The sequence below is a fragment of the Filicampus tigris genome, chromosome 3, assembly GCF_054856515.1.
Source record: "Filicampus tigris isolate MCC_2025a chromosome 3, RoL_Ftig_1.0, whole genome shotgun sequence".
Lineage (NCBI taxonomy): Eukaryota > Metazoa > Chordata > Actinopteri > Syngnathiformes > Syngnathidae > Filicampus > Filicampus tigris.
The window spans coordinates 23,831,923-23,852,613 of NC_141219.1; the positions used below are offsets into that span (position 1 = coordinate 23,831,923).

Consider the following 20,691-nt stretch of genomic DNA (forward strand, 5'->3'; position numbering starts at 1 on the left):
GGAGTGTTCATTGTTGAAGTGTTTTCTATCGCACATTGAGCTTAGGGTTATATTCAAATTTGTGATTGTAAGGTCATAAAGTGCGTAAAAGATACAGTGGTATGAATACTTTTTCAAGCCACTGTAGATAGTAGCAGCCTCCCTGTTTGGACATTCAGTGCAATAAGATAACCCCACATATGGGAGAAAAACCTATGAGAATAAAAATAATAATAAAAAAACAAAAGCTAAAAAGAAATTGTCACATCCCGAGTCCATTTCCTGACCTTAAGAAATGCTAACTCCATCTCTTTGAGATTGTTATTTTTATGTTCCGTGTATTACGAAGGTGGCAGAACAGACAGGCATTCCAGATGGAGGTAAAACGAGGAGCAACCAAGCAAGCAAACATGCTTGGCGATAGCTCACCACATAGCAGTCAGAAAAAGACATCATCCTGCTCTGTATCCATCTGTGTGTGCTTTTGTGAGCGTGTACCAGACTTCCTTAAGGCAACCCGGTGTGTGACCTGCAAATAATGTCTTTCACAGTGTGCTGTGCCTCGGGTGTTTGTTTTACCATTGAGTTAGTGGGTGTTTATATCATGTGTACGTCACGGCACATACATCTATTTAGATAGGTGGGACTCCATTTTAGAAACAAATTAATCTGCATTTTCGGAAACAGACGCAATATCCTCAAAAGAAGGAAGCGTGGCTGAGTAAGTGTGTATGTGGTGGGAGTCGAGGCTGCTTGTGGCAGTAGGGCCATCTGTGAAAATGAATAATATTAAATTGCATCTGGATACTGATACTACCGTTTGTGTCTGCAAACCTGTTTGCATGCGGGGGATTTTCAGTTCTGCATTTGCATAACACATTTGTGTGGCGTTTCTAAAGTGACTAGTATGGAAACAGATTTTCTGCATCCAGGCTGGCGCAATCTTCAGTTAAACCGCTAAATTTGCACACGTTTTGAGTCTGTTTTTGTGTGAATGTGAAGTTCCCAGTGAGACTTGCCCAAGTCAGGTTTTAATGGTGACTGGTACCCTGCAGCTTTCTTTATCTTTCTCCATCTTTGTGTTTCCACTCTGTCTCCCATTTTCCTGCACTTAATCTCACTATAACTCCTTGTTTATCTCTTCATCTCCAGCCTTCACCTCCTTCTTCCATGTGAGCAGACATGCAACATTTTCCTTTGGGACTTCAATTATTTGAAACCTATTGGACCGAGCAAAAGTGATGTGCTCATGCATGTCCGTTAAATGGTAGCTGAGGACTTTGCTTAATTTGGCTTGTTTCAGATGACAAAAGGGAGGAGAAACGCCTATATACAGTATAAAATGTCGACACACCCCTGCTAAAATATCTGGTTAAGATAAATCATTTCAAAATAATTTTCTACCATTAATGCAACCTATAACTTGTAGATCTCAATTTAAATAGAATACATCTTTTCCATAGGGTCAGTAAAAGTAAACAATTGAGATAATGAGGTTGCACTGGTGGACACACCCTCTTAGAATTTGGGATGTGGCTGTTTTCAGAAGTCACATTCAAACTCGGCGGCACACTGTCCAAGTAGTTAATAAACTGCTTTGAGTTTTTCCTTGCCCACCTGGGGCTTAAGATCAGCGGATGTTGTTATCATTTGTCAGTCTACTTAGCACATCCGCCTCAGAGTTCTCAGGCTGTGGGTTTTAATCTGGGCTTTGGCCATCTTGTGTGCAGTTTGCATGGTTTCCCCCTGCTAGTGTAGGTTTTCTCCAGGCACTCAGGTTTCCACCCACATTGCAAAAACATACGTCAGTTTAACTGAAGACTTTATAGTGTTCTTAGGTGTGAACGTGAGTGCGAATGGTTGTTTTTCTATATGCGCCCTGTGATTGGCTGGTGACCAGTTCACGATCTAGCCTGCCTCTCGCTCGAAGTCAGCTAGGATGGGCTCTTCCATACCCGCAATCTTAAACTGGATAAGTAGAAGAAGATGCATGGGTGGGTGAACATTCAAACTCATGCTAAATGAGACTCAGCAGGCACCAACCACCATTTATTGTACCTCTGATTAACCCCATATAAAATCCAGGTGTACTAGTAGGCTTTTCTTGAAATGTTTTTTCACAGAAGCCTGACGGTTTTGTGCCAACAACTTTTGGTGATGAGCCACGTGTTTGCATCAAACATACATAACGTTTGAATTGATGGCTAAAAAGTTCCACTTCCACCTTGTCACCCTACCCCATAGCCCATGCATAAAAATATGGAAGATTGTTGTCACATGCGCTAAATAAGCAGACAGTACTTGCCAGAAATTTGTGCAGCGACTTTACTGTTGCTCTTGGCAGTCTCGTTTTCTTCTGGTTTATTCAACAATTTTGGAAAGACATCTAGTTCTTGGTAATGTACTGTTGTGCCATATCGTCACCATTTGCTAATGACTGTCTTTACTGTGTTTCATGGTATATGTAAATACATTTGTACACTTCTCCTACGGGTGGGCGATATGACGATATTAGATCGTTGAGGACTTTAACGTGTTGACGATCTCATAAAGGCGAAAGATCGTTTGATCGTCTACAGGGCACATTCTATACAGTTTAGCTCTATGGCGGCTCAAAGCCGCTGACGCATACCCGACTAAACAATCACAGCACGCACAGTGCACCGTACGGGAAACTCCCCGCCTCCCTGTTTGTTTGTATAACGGGAAGCTATAGCGGAAAGTCTCCACGAGGCAGAGTTGGTCCCGAAAAGAAACTCCATATCCACAGTGTCAATTTGGTTTGGCTTTTCCTCGGAGGAGAAAGCGCAAACCAGTTATTTGCAAAGTTTGCAGACATTGGTTCGGATGTCAGATGGCAACACGATAAACCTGTTTAATCACTTGTGGAGACAGCACCCAAAAAACTACGCCGACAGCCAAAGCAAACGGAGATCAGACACATGGTAGCCAGAGGCAGCCGCTAGCTCCAAGCTAACACAACCCACGGTAGCACAGTCATTTAACAAGGGCACTGCATATGAAAAAACAAGCAAGCAGTGTAAAGAAGTAACTCAGGCAGTGACTTATTACCTTGCTGAAGACATGATTCCCATAAAAACAGTGGAAAACAAGGGGTTTAAAAGACTGTTCAAAGTACTAGATCCGCGTTACGAAGCGTGTATTTATGTTTACGTTATGTTACATTTTATGTTTACATTCACTGCACATTTTAATAAAAATTGTCACTAGTCAAATTAAAACCTCTTCAGAAAGCTTAGCTGGCTTAAAATGTCTTTTTTTTTCTTTGAGGGTTTTATATACATTTTAAATATGTTTTATATGTTTAACATGAGGAAAATGGTCAAAAATGTGCAAATTAGTCTAAAATGAGGTAAAAAATAAATAAATAAAGAATCATGATAAAATCATGATAGTGATTTTAGTTTTAAAAAATCGTGATATGATATTTTTGCCATATCGGCCACCACTAACTTCTCTTGACACATACTTTTGAACAATGAGATCCCAGATGCTGTGGAAGAATTCTGCAGACTTGTGCTGTGAAATGTGGCAACAATAATGTCGGGAAGAGCTTACTAGAACTGTTGAACATTTTGGGTACTTTGGGTTAATCAGAGGCCCTTTAAATGGTGGCAGGTGCGTGCTGACTCCTATTGAACATGAGTTTGAATGTGATTGGTTAATTCTAAAGAGCCACATGAAGTTACAGTATAAGAGGGCATGCACTGTGCACACAAGATTATCTCAGTTGTTTATTTGTTCTTCCTGTTTTTCAAATGTGTTGCAGATGTTACAGGTCACATTAATTGTGGAAAAAGTTTTGAAATTATTTCTACTGGTCAAATTTTTTTGCATCACAAATACATGGCATTTAAACACGGGTGTGGAGACCTTATGTCCACTGTGTATATGGAAATTGTTTTGAAATCCAATAACTCAAGTATGCAGAGAGGGTTGAAAGGGGAAGTCAACCCATGCACATTTTTTTCCAGAATATGTTCTATGCAGGCCCGCTAGTTGAAATACGGCATTCTGATTAATACTGTTTGTTGAATATAAGTTAAGCAGCAAAATGCACCCACTTTTAGCCATCTCAGGAGGTGGCCATTTTGTCATTTCTGTTGCCTGAAGGTGACAAAGTTGCTCAGGGCTCAGGTAACGACCAATCACGGCTCACCTGTTTTCTGAAGCAGAGCCATAATTGGTCGTTATCTGAACCCTGAGCAACTTCATCTTGAGTCAACAGAAGTGACAAAATGGCCGTGCCCTGAGATGGCTAAAAACGGGTGGATTTCTCATATTCAACAAACACAATATTAATCAGAATGCCGTGTTTAGACTAGTGGGCCTACATAGAATATATTCTGGAAAAAAATATGTTAGGGTTGACTTCCGCTTTAAGGGTGATATAAAGCTGTTTTGAGATGTCAATAAAAAATGCTTTATATAGTCTATGCTGGCACATCAATAGTCCACACAAAGCCACAAAGTAGGAGCTCAAGTACCCTTATATGCTTTTCCACAAATGGCTCCTCCACACGAGTGTTACCCCAGCTCAAATTGACAGGAAAATCATTCGACCCTGCTATGAAAAATAAATGACTGCCTTGGAAAAAAAAAGAAAAAAAAAAAAAAAAAAGAAAAGGAAAACATAGCCCTGTGTTTTTGTTCTCTCACTGAGCAGCAAAGCAATGTTTGGATTAGCAGGCCCCAACAGTCTTTGTAGGTTGCGGTGCTGTTAATGAAGACATGCAGCAGATATTCTGGCTACTGGAGGGCAAACAGATGTTAGAAGTCAGTTGTTCCTGCAGCGAAAGTCTTCTTCAATTATTCTTCATAAATATTTGATTGTATTTATTGTTTGGTGTCTTACGTTATGTCTGCTTATTGCTTTGTTAATCCATTATTTATTGGTGAATTATTTATTTGGCTCATGGATGATAAAACACTTTATGTAAAGGCATATACACCACAGTGATAAAATGTTTTCATTGAAACCATTAAAAAAAACAAAACTATGAACACAACAAAAAACTCAATGGCAATGGCAAATGGATAAAGGAACATTAAGCATATACACCACAGTGATAAAATGTTTTCATTGAAACCATTAAAAAAAACAAAACTATGAACACAACAAAAAACTCAATGGCAATGGCAAATGGATAAAGGAACATTAAACTTAAGAACTGGAAAGAAGAAGCAAATGCCAACAAAAACATTCAGATGAAGACATTTATTTTCAGTACATAATTCCACATCACATAGATGCCTCCTAAGAGTGACTATACATGGAAAAGTTACCGCTGTAATGAAGGCAAAATCCCAGAGACAACAATGGAGAAGCACATAAGCAAAAGCAAATTAGATGAAGACAATTTTAAATTAGAATAGACGGTAGAAAGACTCAAGTGAGCTATTTAAAGGTCAGAATAAGTTTGCTTATGAGCTGGTTAAAAATAAAAAAATGTGTTCAGGAATTTTGTGAGGTTTTCTGAAGATTATGTGTTCTCTGGTGACCCGAACTGTATTAAAGAACCTAAAAGATTAGTTTTTATTTGTGAATAAAATGCTATTTGTCGGGGAGCAAAAGCTCTGGAAAAGATAAGACAACATTGAGCTGCAATAACTGCATTGAACCTTTTTATACGTTGCATAAAAAAAACGAAAATACATTAAAATAAAAAGCATAAGATGCTGTACTTAGCATTACTGCTGAGAAGTGGATGCAGAAGGAGGAGAGGCGAAAAAGGCAAAGATACACAATCGAGACACTCCGCGCATGCTCATTGCTCAACCGCAAGGAATGCTGGTCTTTGTAGTACAGGAAGTACTTGTATGCGGAAGTGCAAACCTATCGCAAATACACAAGCAGAGGTAAACAAGCTCAGAGATGCAGCATAAAAGCACACTTTTGGAGCGAGGAGGAAACCGGCTGCTTCATTCCTGTGGTGAGTGACATGAATATCGAGTGTTTTATTGACAGTTGAAAGTAACAAGCGGAAATGACGTCAGTTTGAATCATGACGCCGTGTGTCGCCGTACACAGTGGGTTATTCGAATGCCGGAGCAACTCTGACTGCTCAATCATAATATTCAGAATGTTTCAGAAATCGTTATTTTGATTTTAACCCGAATACTGACTGCACGTAAATGTAGTCACTATGGTGCTCGGGACAAAATGGAGGAGGAGGCACGGGCTGTGTAGATGCTGTAGTATGTAGTGAGTTAATATTATGTGAGTACCTTATTTAAAACAGAGTATGCAAGACATTTTAAATTAACTTAACTACTAAACTAAAGTACCTTATCAACTACAGTAAAATCAATGTTCATTTAGAACAAAATGCAAAGCATTTTATTTGTTACCTATAATTGTGGGTGTGATTATGTAGCTGCCTGTGTATATGGAGTCAAGAGGTACATCCACGGTACTCTCTCATTTTAAATGGTGTGATTTTCGGCAGATTCGAGCTCCAAAAAAAACCTCCATCCATCCATCATCGTCATTGTATCATTGTATTATTTAATTCATTTGAGAACTAATCCCAACATTGCTGCCTTGGAGAAGTTGAATAATAGAGGAGACAAAAGACAGACATATGACCGGGGGGTTGGGGTTGTTTCGGCTGTTCTTCACAGGGCATCAAAATGAAAGTGTTCTGCAACTCTACTGCGACAGTGACAAATGCCACTTACATGGCGCTGGTGAGTTGCAGATATTGCTTTATCTGGAAAAAAAAAAAAGGCAGACAAGACTGCAAACCAAACAAGTCAGTCAGTGGATGACAATCAGACAAGGTCACCTCCCTGCTGGTGGTGATAACACCCAGTAAGGATATGGAAAAGGCGGGTCTGTGGGGGCAGTTCGTCATCTGATTTGTTGTTTTGCTAAGCTCTATGGAAAGCTTTTCTCTGTTTGATATCTGTTAGGATATATCACTTTTTTCCAAGACAGTGATCCCTCATTGATTGCGGTTAACGGGGACCGGAACCCCCCACGAAAAGTGAAAAACCGTGAAGTAGGATTTGCCCCCCTTAGGAATTTTAGTGCATGTGCATACCAGAATGTTTAAAATATGTAAACAGTATTTATACTTTACATATATAGTGTTTTACTTAAAGGCGGGCAGTGGTTAGCACGTCCGCCTCACAGTGCAGAGGTCGTGGGTTCGATCCCCACCCCAGCATTCCTGTGTGGAGTTTGCATGTTCTCCCCGTGCCTGCATGGGTTTTCTCTGGGTACTCCGATTTCCTCCCACATTCCAAAAACATGCATGGTAGGTTGATTGGACACTCTAAATTGCCCCTAGGTGTGATTATGAGTGCGGATGTTTGTTTGTCTCTGTGTGCCCTGCGATTGGCTGGCAACCAATTCGGGGTGTCCCCCGCCTACTGACCGAAGACAGCTGGGATAGGCTCCAGCACTCCCCACGACCCTTGTGAGGAGAAGCGGTGTAGATAATAGATGGATGGATGTTTTACTTAAATCCATCTAATTATAAAACATTATACAGTAACCTTGGAGAAAAACATGGTATTGGGTAGTTGTGGTCTTTGATAAGATAAGATACTAAGATATAGTATGCGAGACAGTCAACAGCGATGACGAGACTGGCGAGATACAACAAGGGAAGATGTTGGGTGAGGCTCAACTGATGCGCAGCCAATCAGCTCGCAGTATAAATCTACTCGTGTTCTAACTGGTCGATCTCGTGCCGAGAACCAAAAAAGAGAGAGAACCAATTCTCTTAGCAGTCGTCTTGCAGGCTGGTAGTCCGCATCATAAATATCACGTGTAGTATGTGTAGAAAATTTTCGGTAACTGTTTATCAAAAGATTGCTGCTGAATTTGTTGTCACTACAAACGTATATACAATATCAGCGCTAGACGCTGTATCTCTCTTACCGTCTGTGTTGAGGACCCTCCACAAATGACATACCTGAACTCTAGGGTGACGCATGTGGCATAAATCACCATATATCAAATAAAACCTATTGTTTTCATTATGACCGCTGTAGTAAACATCTTTTCTCATTCTCAGTTGGCAGTGGTAGACCAGTAATTACTGTGATGATACGTCATTAGGGAATAATAGCAGCCATTCAATTCACATAAATATTCACAAAAATCAATACAAACCCCATATATAGTCAAGACATAATTTGAAGTTCGTCATTGTCAATGTAACACCTGATTTAGTTGCCAATTGATATTTTCAGATTTGTATATTAATTTTGGGATTGCATTTATTATTTTGCATTTATAATTTTTCTAATATGCAGCAATATTGTATTGTACATTTATTTTTATTCTGCTTAAGCATTTGTTGCTTTTTGGGTTGGTGGTACGGCGCATTTCACAAGAAGAAAAGAGAGGTGAATTGGAGAGCGAGGCTGTTCAGGTCTGAACAAAGACGTAACGAAACACTGTCCTGCCACGTCGATTGCTTTTAGCAAGGAACACGTCAGAAGAAATACATAAACTCAAACCTATAGTGTAACCCGCCATACGACGGCCTTCGAAGATACGGTAGAACAACTTTTAACGGTTACATTAAATTTAACCACAGAATATTGTTGTACAATGTTTTGCAGATGTATGCCGCAATTTAAAATATAAACAAGAGCAGTTGTTTGCAAACGCTGTATATCCATAACTGTTCTTCCAATTTCACTTTCGGAGCCATTATACCCCTTTATGCTACGTTCAGAACGAAGACGAAATGTCACTTGGCCCCACGTTTCTCACATGTCTTTGATTGCGTATTACAACACAATACAATACAATTATATTTATACAGCGCATTTCATAATAGCTGGAATTGTAACAAAGCACTTTACAAACAACAAATAATAAATAATAATAAATAATAATAATAATAAACAATAAAAAGGCCATAATACACAAGTGTTCATCAATAAATTAACATAAAACAGGCTCGATCCCCTCTGAGGCTCCGCTTGGTCTGATTGGTTTTGATCGTTTTGTTCAACAGTTGTATTTTTCAGGAAAATAATCATATTCAAGGATCAATGAACACTATTAGAACAGTCATTGAATCTATATATACTTTCTGTTTGATGCTTTTTTATCAATTCCAAGATTTTACTCAAACCTCTGTCACAAGCTTCATAGAAAATAGTAGTTGAAAAATGTGATTAATTTGTTAAAAAATGAATTGCTTGACAGCACAAATATAAACAAATCGGAAGTACGCCTTGCTCATAATCTTAATCACAAGTATTTACAATGTGTTTGAAGATAGGGCTCTTCTACGCCAGTGTCTTCCAGTCATACCTTTGTGAACCGAACCTTGCTTTGTGCAATCAGCACAGTTATGCTGGAACAGAAATGGGTCTTTCGCAAAATGTTCCTACAGTGTTGGAAGGGTAAAACTATCCAAATACGCCCTGGTAAACTGAGGGAAAAAATTCTATTTTTGTCATTGTTACAACAAGTAAAATATACTACTGCTGCTGTATGTGATGTTAGTTGTCAATCCATTGCAAAGTCATGGAACTTTTACAGGACGAGATATTTCGTCCATGAACAGAAGACTTAAATACAAAACAAAACAAACAAACAATATGGCACTGCTCGCTGTGATAACAGCAGGACATGAAAGATGAGGGGCACCAACATTTAGCACTAGAAGACTGCAAATCTACATAGTAGTGTAGGAGCTATTTCCATTTTGCACATGCACGCACACTGGGCGGTGCCATGACCATGATCAAAAACCGCTGTCTCCTCTTGCCTCATTAATCATGACAGCTAGGGTTAGGCACCGGGAACCGAGTGGAGCCGGGACTAGTACTTCGGTTCACCCGGAATCGTTCAGGTTTTAAAATGTCGGTGCCACATTTCGATTCCTAATCTTTCTCGCGGAGGAAGTCGCCCAGAACAAACAAAGTACCAATAGTGTGCGCTCAGCGCTGGCAAACAACAGACACCAGTGAAGTACAACCAATAGGAAATGTGTGTGCGCCGGCGAGGAACAAGTGCCGACAACACACAGACAGCAACGAAGACAACAGGATAATGCTCGAGGGGTGTAATAATTATGAATTTTTGACACAGGTCAAAAGTGTGGCTGCATTTCATAAGAAATGACCAAGCTGCTCAATGCAACGCGCAAAAAAATAATCTCGTGCAAAGGAGGTTGCAAGTCTAATATGATTAAACACTTCCGTTTACATCAACGGGGTAGAATTAGAGTGTTCGGTGTTTGACTCTTTGCGTTGACCTACCGCGGTTCTGAAATTCCTTCCTCCCATCGAGCAGTCCGACCAATGCTTAGTGTGCTTGCGCACGGTGGGAATCCAAAATCAAAGCAGTCATGTAGCAACCTCTTTACTTTTTTTGTTGATTTTTTTTTCCCGCTAAAAATAATCCACAAACAAGCGTCAGCGTCAAAACAGCCTGCTGCCTCTTCGTCAGCCATGTTCGTTTACTCGGATGCCACGTTTAATCTCGAGGGTTTTTTCAGGATTTTAAATTTGATGTGAGAATATCCGTGATCAAGCGCATAGCTTTCATTTTTAAGGACACTTATGTTATTCCCCCCCGCCCCCATTCCATAATTAGTCTGTTGAGTCAGTGTGACTGCCGAGTCAGATTGGGGAGAAATATGATGAACACTTCCTAGCATTTACAAGCACTTCACCCAAAATTCAAGCATTTTTCAAACCTTGAAAACACAACATTAAAATCCAACGACTTTCAAGGTTTTCAAGCACCCGTACAAAGCCTGCAGATGACCCGGATTAACTGCAGACAAGCAAACAGCCAGCGGGAGAAGCGTGAGAATAGGCAGTTTCAAGAGAAAAATAATTCATCCATCCATCCATTATCCAATCGGCTTATCCTCACAAGGGTCTCGGGGTGCTGGAGCCTATCCCAGCTGTCTTTGGGCAGTAGGCAGGGTACACCCCGAACTGGTCGGCAGCCAATTGCAGGGCACACACAGACAAACAAACGTTCACACTCGCAATCACACCTATGGGCAATTTAGAGTGTCCAATTAATCTACCATCCATGTTTTTGGAATATGGGAGGAAACCGGAATACCTGGAGAAAACCCACGCAGGCACGGGGAGAACATGCAAACTACACATAGTAAGGCCGGGGCCGGAATTGAACCCACGACCTCTGCGGACATGAGAAAAATAATGTGTCAAATAAATAAATATATACATATGCGACATGTTGATTATCAAAATAAACGTCATAGAGTGATATTCTCATCTTGTAGCTATTTTTTTCACCAGACTAGTTTGAAAGGGATTTTTTTAAACAATGAAAATGTTCTCTTATTGAATACATATCAGCCATGGTGACTTCATACTATCATGGAGCCACCAAGCCAGATTCCATTTGATGGTATAAACTATAAATGTGTTTTCTTGAGCGGTCTATAGCCAACATTAATGTATCCAAATTCAAATATAACAAGTAAAAATGCCAGCAAGTCAGCATTGGAAAAATAATTTGTATGAATTTCATTTACAAGCGCAGTTATTTCTTTGGGGAAATTGATCAATGTTTCAAAGGAGCAAATCAATGCCGCAATCTTCTTTCGTCATTAATTTGGTCTGGGAAAAAAGCAATTTCTCCGTGTAACTTTAACTTAACAACCAATGCCTTTCAAATATATTGGAGATCAATTTCTACACGCATGTAACATTGGAGCTGTGTCATGGGTCAGGTATTAGACATGAGGGATTTCGAGGAATTGAAGTGGCAGATCTGAAGGCTCAAAGGCAGCAGAGTCAGATGTCCTCCTGCTACCTGATCCAATTTTCCATTACTGTCTCCTTTAATCGCAGTGTCTGACAGGAAATGATGAAAGGGTGTTGAAGAGGAGAGGAAAGGGATTTGTGAGCAAAGGGATGGAGTCCTAGCGTGATGCGACTTTGTGTGAAATGGGGTGACATTGCGGGACAGCCTCAGGGTGTATCCCAATTTAACTGTTGCTTCACACCAAACTGTTGACTTGCTTTAGATAGGAGAGAGAGGAAAAGACCTGCGCTGATTCCCCCAAAGCCCAACGTCAAAAAGCTAATCTTTTTTAGCTGACCTGCAAATTTGGAGTCATTGCTCTAAATAAAACTGACATGCATTCAATGACAAGCATCCTAATGTGATATTGGGCTGATGCTTTCTGGCAAATTATGCCCTAAATCAACAATGTCCAAGTGTGGTTTAGCTCACAGTACTGAGCACTGTGTTATGACCTTCTGACCACTGGGGAAAAATTCAAAAGAGGAACAATTGCCTATTGTTTTTCAGGTCATAGAAGCTCTACAAGCCTCTACTTCATCTTGGATTTTCTGTAATACTCTATGTTAGGAGTGCATAGTGTACAGTTTACACTGTTTTCAGTGGTCCTTCGTTTAACGTGTTATGTTACATACATAACCCGCGATAGGTGAAATCCGCTAAGTCTGAAACTTTTTTTTTTTTGCAATTATTATACTGTGTTTTAAGTCAACCCAAACACATATTTTTTAAAGAATATGTTCTATGCAGGCCCACTAGTTGAAACACAGCATTCTGATTAATATTGTGTTTCTGGAATATGAGTTAAGCAACAAAATCCACCCGTTTTTAGCCATCTCTGGGGCGGCCATTTTGTCACTTCTGTCGACTGAAAATGACATCACAGACCCTCAGGGCTCAGATAATGACCAATCACAGCTCAATTGCTTTCTGAAGCTGAGCCATGATTGGTCGTTACCTGAGCGCTGAAAAAGTGTGATGTCATTTTCAGTGACAGAAGTGACAAAATTGCCGCCCCAGAGATGGCTAAAAACGGGTGGATTAACTCTTATTCGACCAACAATATTTATCAGAATGCCTTGTTTCAACTAGTGGGCCTGCATAGAACATATTCTTTAAAAAATATGTTTGGGTTGACGACCACTTTAAGACTGTAATCCTCAATTATATTATTGTTGTGATTGTAGTAATGATTAATTTTGTTACTTTTGTTACATTTTACTACGAAACAAATGTCAAAACCTTTTTAACCCTCCGTTTATGTTGTGGGTCGAATTGACCTGTTTAGAAAATCTAGCGAGGAAAAAAAGGACTAAACTGTCTGTAGGCTATTTTTCAAATTTTCGTTTCTTAATATTAAAATCATTTAATATATTTTTATATATTTTTAAAATAGTTTTTGATATTTTTTGATGATTAAACATTATAGCAGGTTACACTGACCCATGAATACTGGTTTCTTATGCAGTGAGTGACAGCCAATCAGCGTGAAGCTGCCTGTTTGCTCTCTCTCTTCGAAGAGGCACACATAGAATGGGAGAAGTCGGGTGAGCAGTTCAAGGTAATGCAACAGACTTTGCGAAATTTTAGTAAATGTCAGTCTACTATAACTCACTTGTAACATTACTGTGAGCCCTTCTATGTCACCTAAACACAAAGGGGCAGTTCTGCTCGCCACAGTAAGCTGCCTTGCGGCTCAAGCTAACCACTCCCCCAATGTCACAACAGTTCATTTGCTTTGTGAATGACATGGCTCTGGAGAGAAATAAAGTTGCTGATAATATAGAGAAATGGTGATGAACTCAACTCAACTTTATTTCGAGCACTTTAAAGCAGCCATCGCTCCATACAAAGTGCTGTACGTGGTGCAAAAAATTGACGGCAAAGTACTGCATGTGATAGTCTAGTCTTGGAAACATTTAGAGTAAAAAAATGTCACTTTTTTTTTCTTGCACGGAAAGTCAGTATGGTGGAGACAGCAGCTGCATATGCGACACACAAGAATGACAGAACACCCACAAAAAGCAATGGACAGAAGACACAGCCGTGTGGATGGGATTATTTTACTGGCTAGTTGCTGCGTTGAGGATGCACTTTTCTGTTTTTGAATTTTAAAACAAAGATGTGTGAAAGATACAAATTTCAGTTACAGTGGATTTTTAGAAAACTGTTGTAAATTTTAAGGAGATGTTCATTTTCATCAGAGCTGGACATCGTCACTCCGTCCCCGAGTTTCCGTCCTGCATATTTAATCGACCCACGTGGTCCCAGTCGGTCAGAGTTAGCCAACCGGCGTCGAGAACGGACTTAACCTGTACCACGTGCCGCGCTACTGACACGCTCAGGTCGAGTAAGGAAAAAATAAAAAAATACGAGTGTTGAGCACGCAATGACATGTGCCCCATATTGTTTTTATTTCATTAATCACCACACTGTGCATGTGTCAGTTGTCTTTGTTTGATATTTTTTCTTCATTAGGCGGTGTCTGCTTGTACGGCGCCTGCGTGTGACGTGAAAATTACATTCTGGACGGCGATTGGCTGTCGCCGATAAGGGACGGGCTGGGACCACATGGGTCGATTAAATATGCAGGACGGAAACTCTGGGATGGAGGGACGATGCCCAGCTCTGGTTTTCACTTACTCAACTATAAGACATGCAGCTGAGCCTGGGAGGTCCCTGCACTCTTTGTGAGACTTTTCAAGAAAAGTTGTCGATTTTCTAAGTTCTAAAAAAACTTTAACATGTTTTACATCACTAAAGTTGTTTAATAAACACGTGCTTAGAGGCTTTTAAACCAAGTCCAGTGTTGGGAGTTTTTGCTTTTCAAAATGTTGACACCATTTTACCCCTTTTTTCTACAAATGAATATCAGCTTCAAATATCGGTTATCGGCCTCCTTGACTGCCAATAATCGGTATCAGCCTGAAAAAATCAGTGTCACCAGTGTGACATATGTTTTTTTCTTCTGTATTATGCATATTACGGCTGGTGCGACTTGTACTCCGGAGCGACGTATAGTCCGGAAAATACAGTATCTAGCACCCCTGAATAACTGAGACCTGGATTTTGGAAAGTCAAGTGATATGAGGCTTGTTGAGGGTACCTTGAACAGTGAGTTGAGCCTGAGCTTCAATTGTTGCATTTGTGTTGTCAGCCACACAGGTGTAGATGCCAGCGTCGTCCTCTGTGAGATTGGAAATCTGCAGGCTGCCACCTCCAAGCACTTCCCTGCGGCCCTCACTGGAGAAAAGAAAGAGGATTGAGGAATAGAACAAAGTAGAGACTGCCTCAAGTTCCTTTTCTCAAAAGTATTGATGGGTTAAGGACTCATGGGCTGCCCACGGTACAATCACATTTTTTCCACATCTACCAATTTAGCAGAAACTAATTTCAGCCTTATTCCCTGAAGCATATTTTGAGAGAAGGCTTCAGTCTGCTTTACTCCCCGCTGGGCCATGGTCTACTCCCTTCGTCTTATCCTCCCACTATCAGGCACAACAAATGTATTAGCAGCTCCCCAACTCACGTTAGGAATTCTCTTTTAAACATAAATAAATAAATATTGACGCAATGTTTGGATGTTGAGATCTGACAGACGTCGCCAAGTTGTGAAATTTACAATATGGAAATGTTTTTGTCATGTACTTATCTGTTTGAGCGTGACACCGCACAGCCGTAATGAGTGCATTATTGATACATTGCCTAAAGAAACATTTTCATTTTCTTTCATCAGCTGTTAATTTAACCCAAATATTTTGTCTTAATCCTTGTGATTTTATGCATGAAGACACCCTAAGCAACTGCTGCAAAGGCTTCCTGAAAACTTAACAAGCCACGCTTTTCATCAGTCGAACGCCACTGATTAGTCCACAAAAATTTCTAAAAGATTTACACCAGATCCAGAAATACACTCACACGGCTTTCCAGTGAACCACTGACCCTCCATATTAAACGGCACCCACTTTGATTCCCCCAATTAGCCCAAAGGGCTGTGGTCGAGCTCAGGTTTGATTCAACAACCACTGGAGCATTGGCAAGGAGGAGGCGGAGGAGAAGGAAGAAGAGGAAGACCAGGAGGAGGAGGTGAGGTGAGTGGAGGAAAATGCAAATCAATAGCTTACATCCAGAACGGTACATTCATAGAGAGAGAATTAGAACAAAGGAAAAGGTAGGAAAACAGGGCTACTATCCAAATATGGTCACAACAAAGTGGATGTAGCTGAAGGGGCAAGTTCTGAATGAGAGATACATGCAGCGGTAAGGAGTGCAGTGAAGTGTTTCAAGTTGATTTTTTTTTTCGTTTTAGCTTTCAGCAGCTAAAAGGAGGGCTTCCACCGCAACTCATTTTTTTTCTCCCTGAGTGGGCAACAGTCTGTGCTAGCACTCGACATGCTGTGACCATCACTGCTTGGCGGCATCTTGACAGACAACACACGGTTCACTTCAGGACTAGCCGCGATAGTTTCAAAGTGCAACACTGACAATGTACAGTACCTCAGCATGTTAGATAAAAGCAATTGTCTTTCGAGCAAAGTCTCAACTGCATACACAAAGAAGTCACAATATTATGGCAACTTGCACCGCAGGATGATAGTCATAATTAGAGCTGCATATAAGGTTGGTAGACAATTTATTGATCCCAGAAAAATTCTGATCCATACAAAGGTATTAATGTTCAGAGACATATTGTGTTTACCAGTCTGGATAAAGTTTGCAGTGGTGTGAAAGTGTAATGCATCATAAAAAGAGCCGTGCGTAATATTTTCTTCTCTCTCATATAACGAACCAAAACAAAAGACAAACTGTTGCTTTCATTATGATGCACAACAGTTCTACATAAATGCAAAGCACAAGTAAAATATTAAATTTAGACCTACCTGACAATAACACTCAAAACAGTCCGAATATTCGATACTGGGGATGGGCGAGTACCGATACAGGTATCGGTATCAGGTTGATATGACCCGGTTTCAAGGTATTGAGGTCTCAAAGGCCGCCGATACCAGTCACTGGTGCCTTCTTGGGGCTTTTCTTTCATTGGGAGGTAAATGGCATGCATGCCTGACAGAACATTTTGTCAATCCTCCCAAATGCCCATTAAGTTGCAATTTCTTTAAGTACATGTATGTTTATAATGTTTATATGAAGGCTTTGAGTGCATTATTAGTGCGTTGCAACCAAAATGTATAGATTTATTTGCTAACCAAAGTTGGGTCGTCTGATGACTTTCTCCATTACAGTATTTCATGCATATACTTACTTACATAGAATGTTGTTATTATTAAGTTAATTAATAATAAATACTGTTACTTACTGTTCTGCAGAGTGACTCTTCTGCCTTTTGTTGGAAATAAATAAAAGGTCTTGTTTTAAAATGATGTCCTTTGTCTGATACAAATTTTACGTATCAAATGTACTAGTGGTATCGGTTACTTGGTATCGGTGAGATAGGTGAGTTCTCAAGAGTTGCTATGGGTGGTGTTCCAATCACTTTCAAGCCTTTAAAACGGAAGTCAATGCAAACATTTTTTTCGAGAATATGTTCCCAGCAGGCCCATTAGTTGAAACACGGTTAACACAATATGAGTTAAGCAGCAAAATGCACTCGTTTTTAGCCATCTCTGGAAATTATAAAGTTCACTGAACACCAGAGAAAACAGAAGCATTCCAAAGAACTCAATGTTTAAAAGAAAACACTTTTCTGTGCTCTTATTAGTTCCCCGTGAACAGTTGAAGAGAAAGCTAATCATGCTGGGAGGCTGTGAATATCCAAACCACACTGTAAGATCCCGTTGTCTGAAAGACTTCCCTCGGCTCACAGTACTCAACTGTCTGCATTTTGTCTCACCAGGACAACTATTGAGATGCTCAGGCTTTAGTTCTGCATTGACAGTTTCCTCTTGTACTCGAAGAGAAGAGAACATCACCAGTGAGCTTATCAAACTGTTTTTGAGGAAACACTAACAGCACTATTTAGGAGTAGAGTAAGAGCTCGAGACTGAATTATGCTGGACCGTGGATAATACAATAATTGGCTTGGAATTATTGCAGTAAAGCAATTTCACTCGATGTTGGTGTACAACTTATTCAACATTCCCATAATCGATAAAAATTCAAGATCAGGGTTTACCAAAAAAAAAGAGAAAAGGTTTTAAAGCCAAACGCTATTTCTCTGTTAGGGATATCCACCCTCCAAAAGTCATGCAAATCCCTGTCAACGAGTATATCTATCCAACACAATTCTCTCTCTCTCTCTCTTTTTTTTTTAAATTTAAGGATACTTATCTCTGAAGGCAATGGCAGTCCCAGAGAACTCTGGAAGAGGGGTGACTTTACGTGCAAGTGTAGACTCAGTCTCCCGTAACACAAACTGGTGATGAGGCCAGGGCACCTGGGCCAACGAAAACTGCCAATCACCTATGCAGCATGCTGTCATTGGGATGGCTTGCTGGTTGGAGAGGGGTCATGTCTTTGTAGCCCAAGTGGAAAGGGTGTAGAATAAAAGCTGTCATAATAAACTATCAAGTAAAACCAAGAGTTTATGTCTAGTTGCATTTTTTTACAATGTTTGTATGCAAATATTTGGTTCTTAGTAGTGTCGCTCACCCAACATGTATGACATTGAACAACCAAGTAAATCTTTCCTAAATTCCCAAATTCTACTGTTCTGCACTTACACACTGTAATTAACATTCAGTAATAACCGCCTCCTCACCAACTTCCTCAGCCAATTTCATGGAAGCTTGGTTGGCCAAACATCCTGAGTGAAATAACCACATTGATGCGGAAGCCATACCAAAGCCAAAGGTAGGCGAAGTAACAGAGTTAGCACAGATTAACATTAGCTGATACTGTAACCAGGTAACAACCAATCATGGCTCACCCGTTTTCTGAAGCTGAGCCGTGATTGGTTGTTACCTAAGTCCTAAGCAACTGCAATGTCATTTTCAGTCGACAACAAGTGACAAATATGGCCGCAAGCTGAGATGGACAAAAACGGGTGAATTTTACTATTTAACTCATATTCCACTAACACAGTATCAATCAGAAAAACGTACAGTATTTAGACAAGTGGGGCTGGATAGAACATATTGTAAAGAACATTTTCGGGTTGACTTCCCTCTTTAATGTACAAGACCCGTGATGCCTCCTGAGTTCCGGCACTTGGCATGACTTATTTCGCCTGGATTAGTGTGCATTGTGGAGGAGAAACTTGGGCACAAGCAGTTTTCTGGTCTCAAGGTGGAATTATTAAACAACCAGGCGACTATTTTATTGACTTCACAGGCTTCACAGGAGTTTAAGTCCAATAATATGTTTTCTTTTAAGAGATTCTAACAGGTTTTCCAGGCTCTTACTCTCTGTATATAAATATTTGTAGAGTCCACTGTGTATAAACTTTATTAAATGCTGTCAGCTGACTATAATAAAGCATGGTAAAAAAGATAAAAAGCCATTGTTAATTTCCTTTGTGTATGGAGCTCAAAGCTTTGAGAAACAGCAAGCGGGAGGGCCTTAAATGTGCGTTTGTGTATGTTTCATGTCTATCGCAGTAGAGTAAATTTGCGGGTTTGTACGTGCAAGACATTTGCATGATAAGTTTATTCTGCAGTCCAATTTCAGACAAATTTCCTGCCCCACTCCTGTGTCTTCCTACACGACTGAACGCAATATCCATAGTCACATTCAAATGAATTCAAGGGGACACGGAGGAGGGCAGGCGGAGGAGTGACAGGATTCGGAAAGAAGGTTGATTTACATGCTCTACCAATTCGTTGCTTGCAGGGCGCCATGCATAATTCATCCATTTCATTGACTACTGGAGGATTCTATTAGACAACGGAGTGATACTCCAAATAACAAAAGATGACTTTTCATGAGTGTCATCAGTTGTTCTGTATACAAAGAGCCTTGACACAGTGTTCACTGTGCCCCCTAAGCAAGCGGCGATGTCAATGACTCATGACAAACTACAATACTGTATAGTCCGCATTGGCGATCCAAGTTGAGTCAAAATGAATTGTGAGTTTGGTGTGGGATGAGGAGCGACCAGTATTGCAAAAACAAGATTTTATAGAAACCCTGTATGAAGACCTTTTGTCTAAAAAAACAAAAAGAGAAAAAAAACAGCAGATTGAAAATCTCTACTGTACGAAAAATTTCTCCAAGTAGCCAAGTGTATTGATCACACTGCATCATCTCAAAATGACTGCTTTGTAAGTTCCATGACGTATCGTATATCCTGTTTTAAACAAGTTCTTGAAAGGATGGGTTAAATATCTGTTATTCATAAATCTGAATGACAAATGTGAAACCAAACAGTAAATGCAACCTTAGGCTAGCACATGTTGATCAAAAGTGAGAGAATGCAAATGTAGCAAGCAAATATTGACATCCCGAGACACGGGATCATGGCGGGAATACAAACCGTCACAATGACCAACTGTAGTAGGCTACTTAACATATTCCAAATTAAAAGCAGAACTACGAATACTCGAGTCCATCTGCATAGAACGGAATATAGCTTCATACAGTATGTCTATGCCTGTCCAAACAAAAGGGAGTTTGGAGCACTTCCTGTGCGTTGCTGTTAGCCCTGAAAAACACACACCGAGATAGGGTGGAATTCATTGAAATCAACGCATATCTTGTTTTTTTTCTCAGAGATGTTGTCAACTGTGGTTAGTAAGGATGTGACAATGGTAACACCAGATATTACAATAAAACACCTTAAATTCATCTGGTTGTAAAATATCTAAAAGCTAACAAAAACGCTAGTCGGTCGTGTATTGTGATGTTGACCATGACAGTAAACTACTCGACTTTGGGTAGGGAGAAGAAAGCCAAATCTCAAAAGCCAATCAGTCCAGAATAGGTAGGCAAGTAGACAAAACGATGTTTACTTCACATTTTAGCACACT

At 40.1% G+C, this 20,691-nt stretch overlaps 1 protein-coding gene across 10 annotated transcripts in view; it reads right to left on the reverse strand.

Annotated features, from left to right (window-relative positions):
* neo1a (neogenin 1a) overlaps positions 1-20,691 on the reverse strand; it is a 165,357-nt gene that overhangs the window by 52,977 nt on the left and 91,689 nt on the right. For all 10 annotated transcript variants that reach the window (XM_086025874.1, XM_086025870.1, XM_086025873.1 and 7 more), the window contains exon 5: positions 14,874-15,010. In XM_086025874.1, coding sequence (XP_085882000.1) covers positions 14,874-15,010 — 137 coding nt within the window. The remainder of the gene's footprint in view (positions 1-14,873; positions 15,011-20,691) is intronic.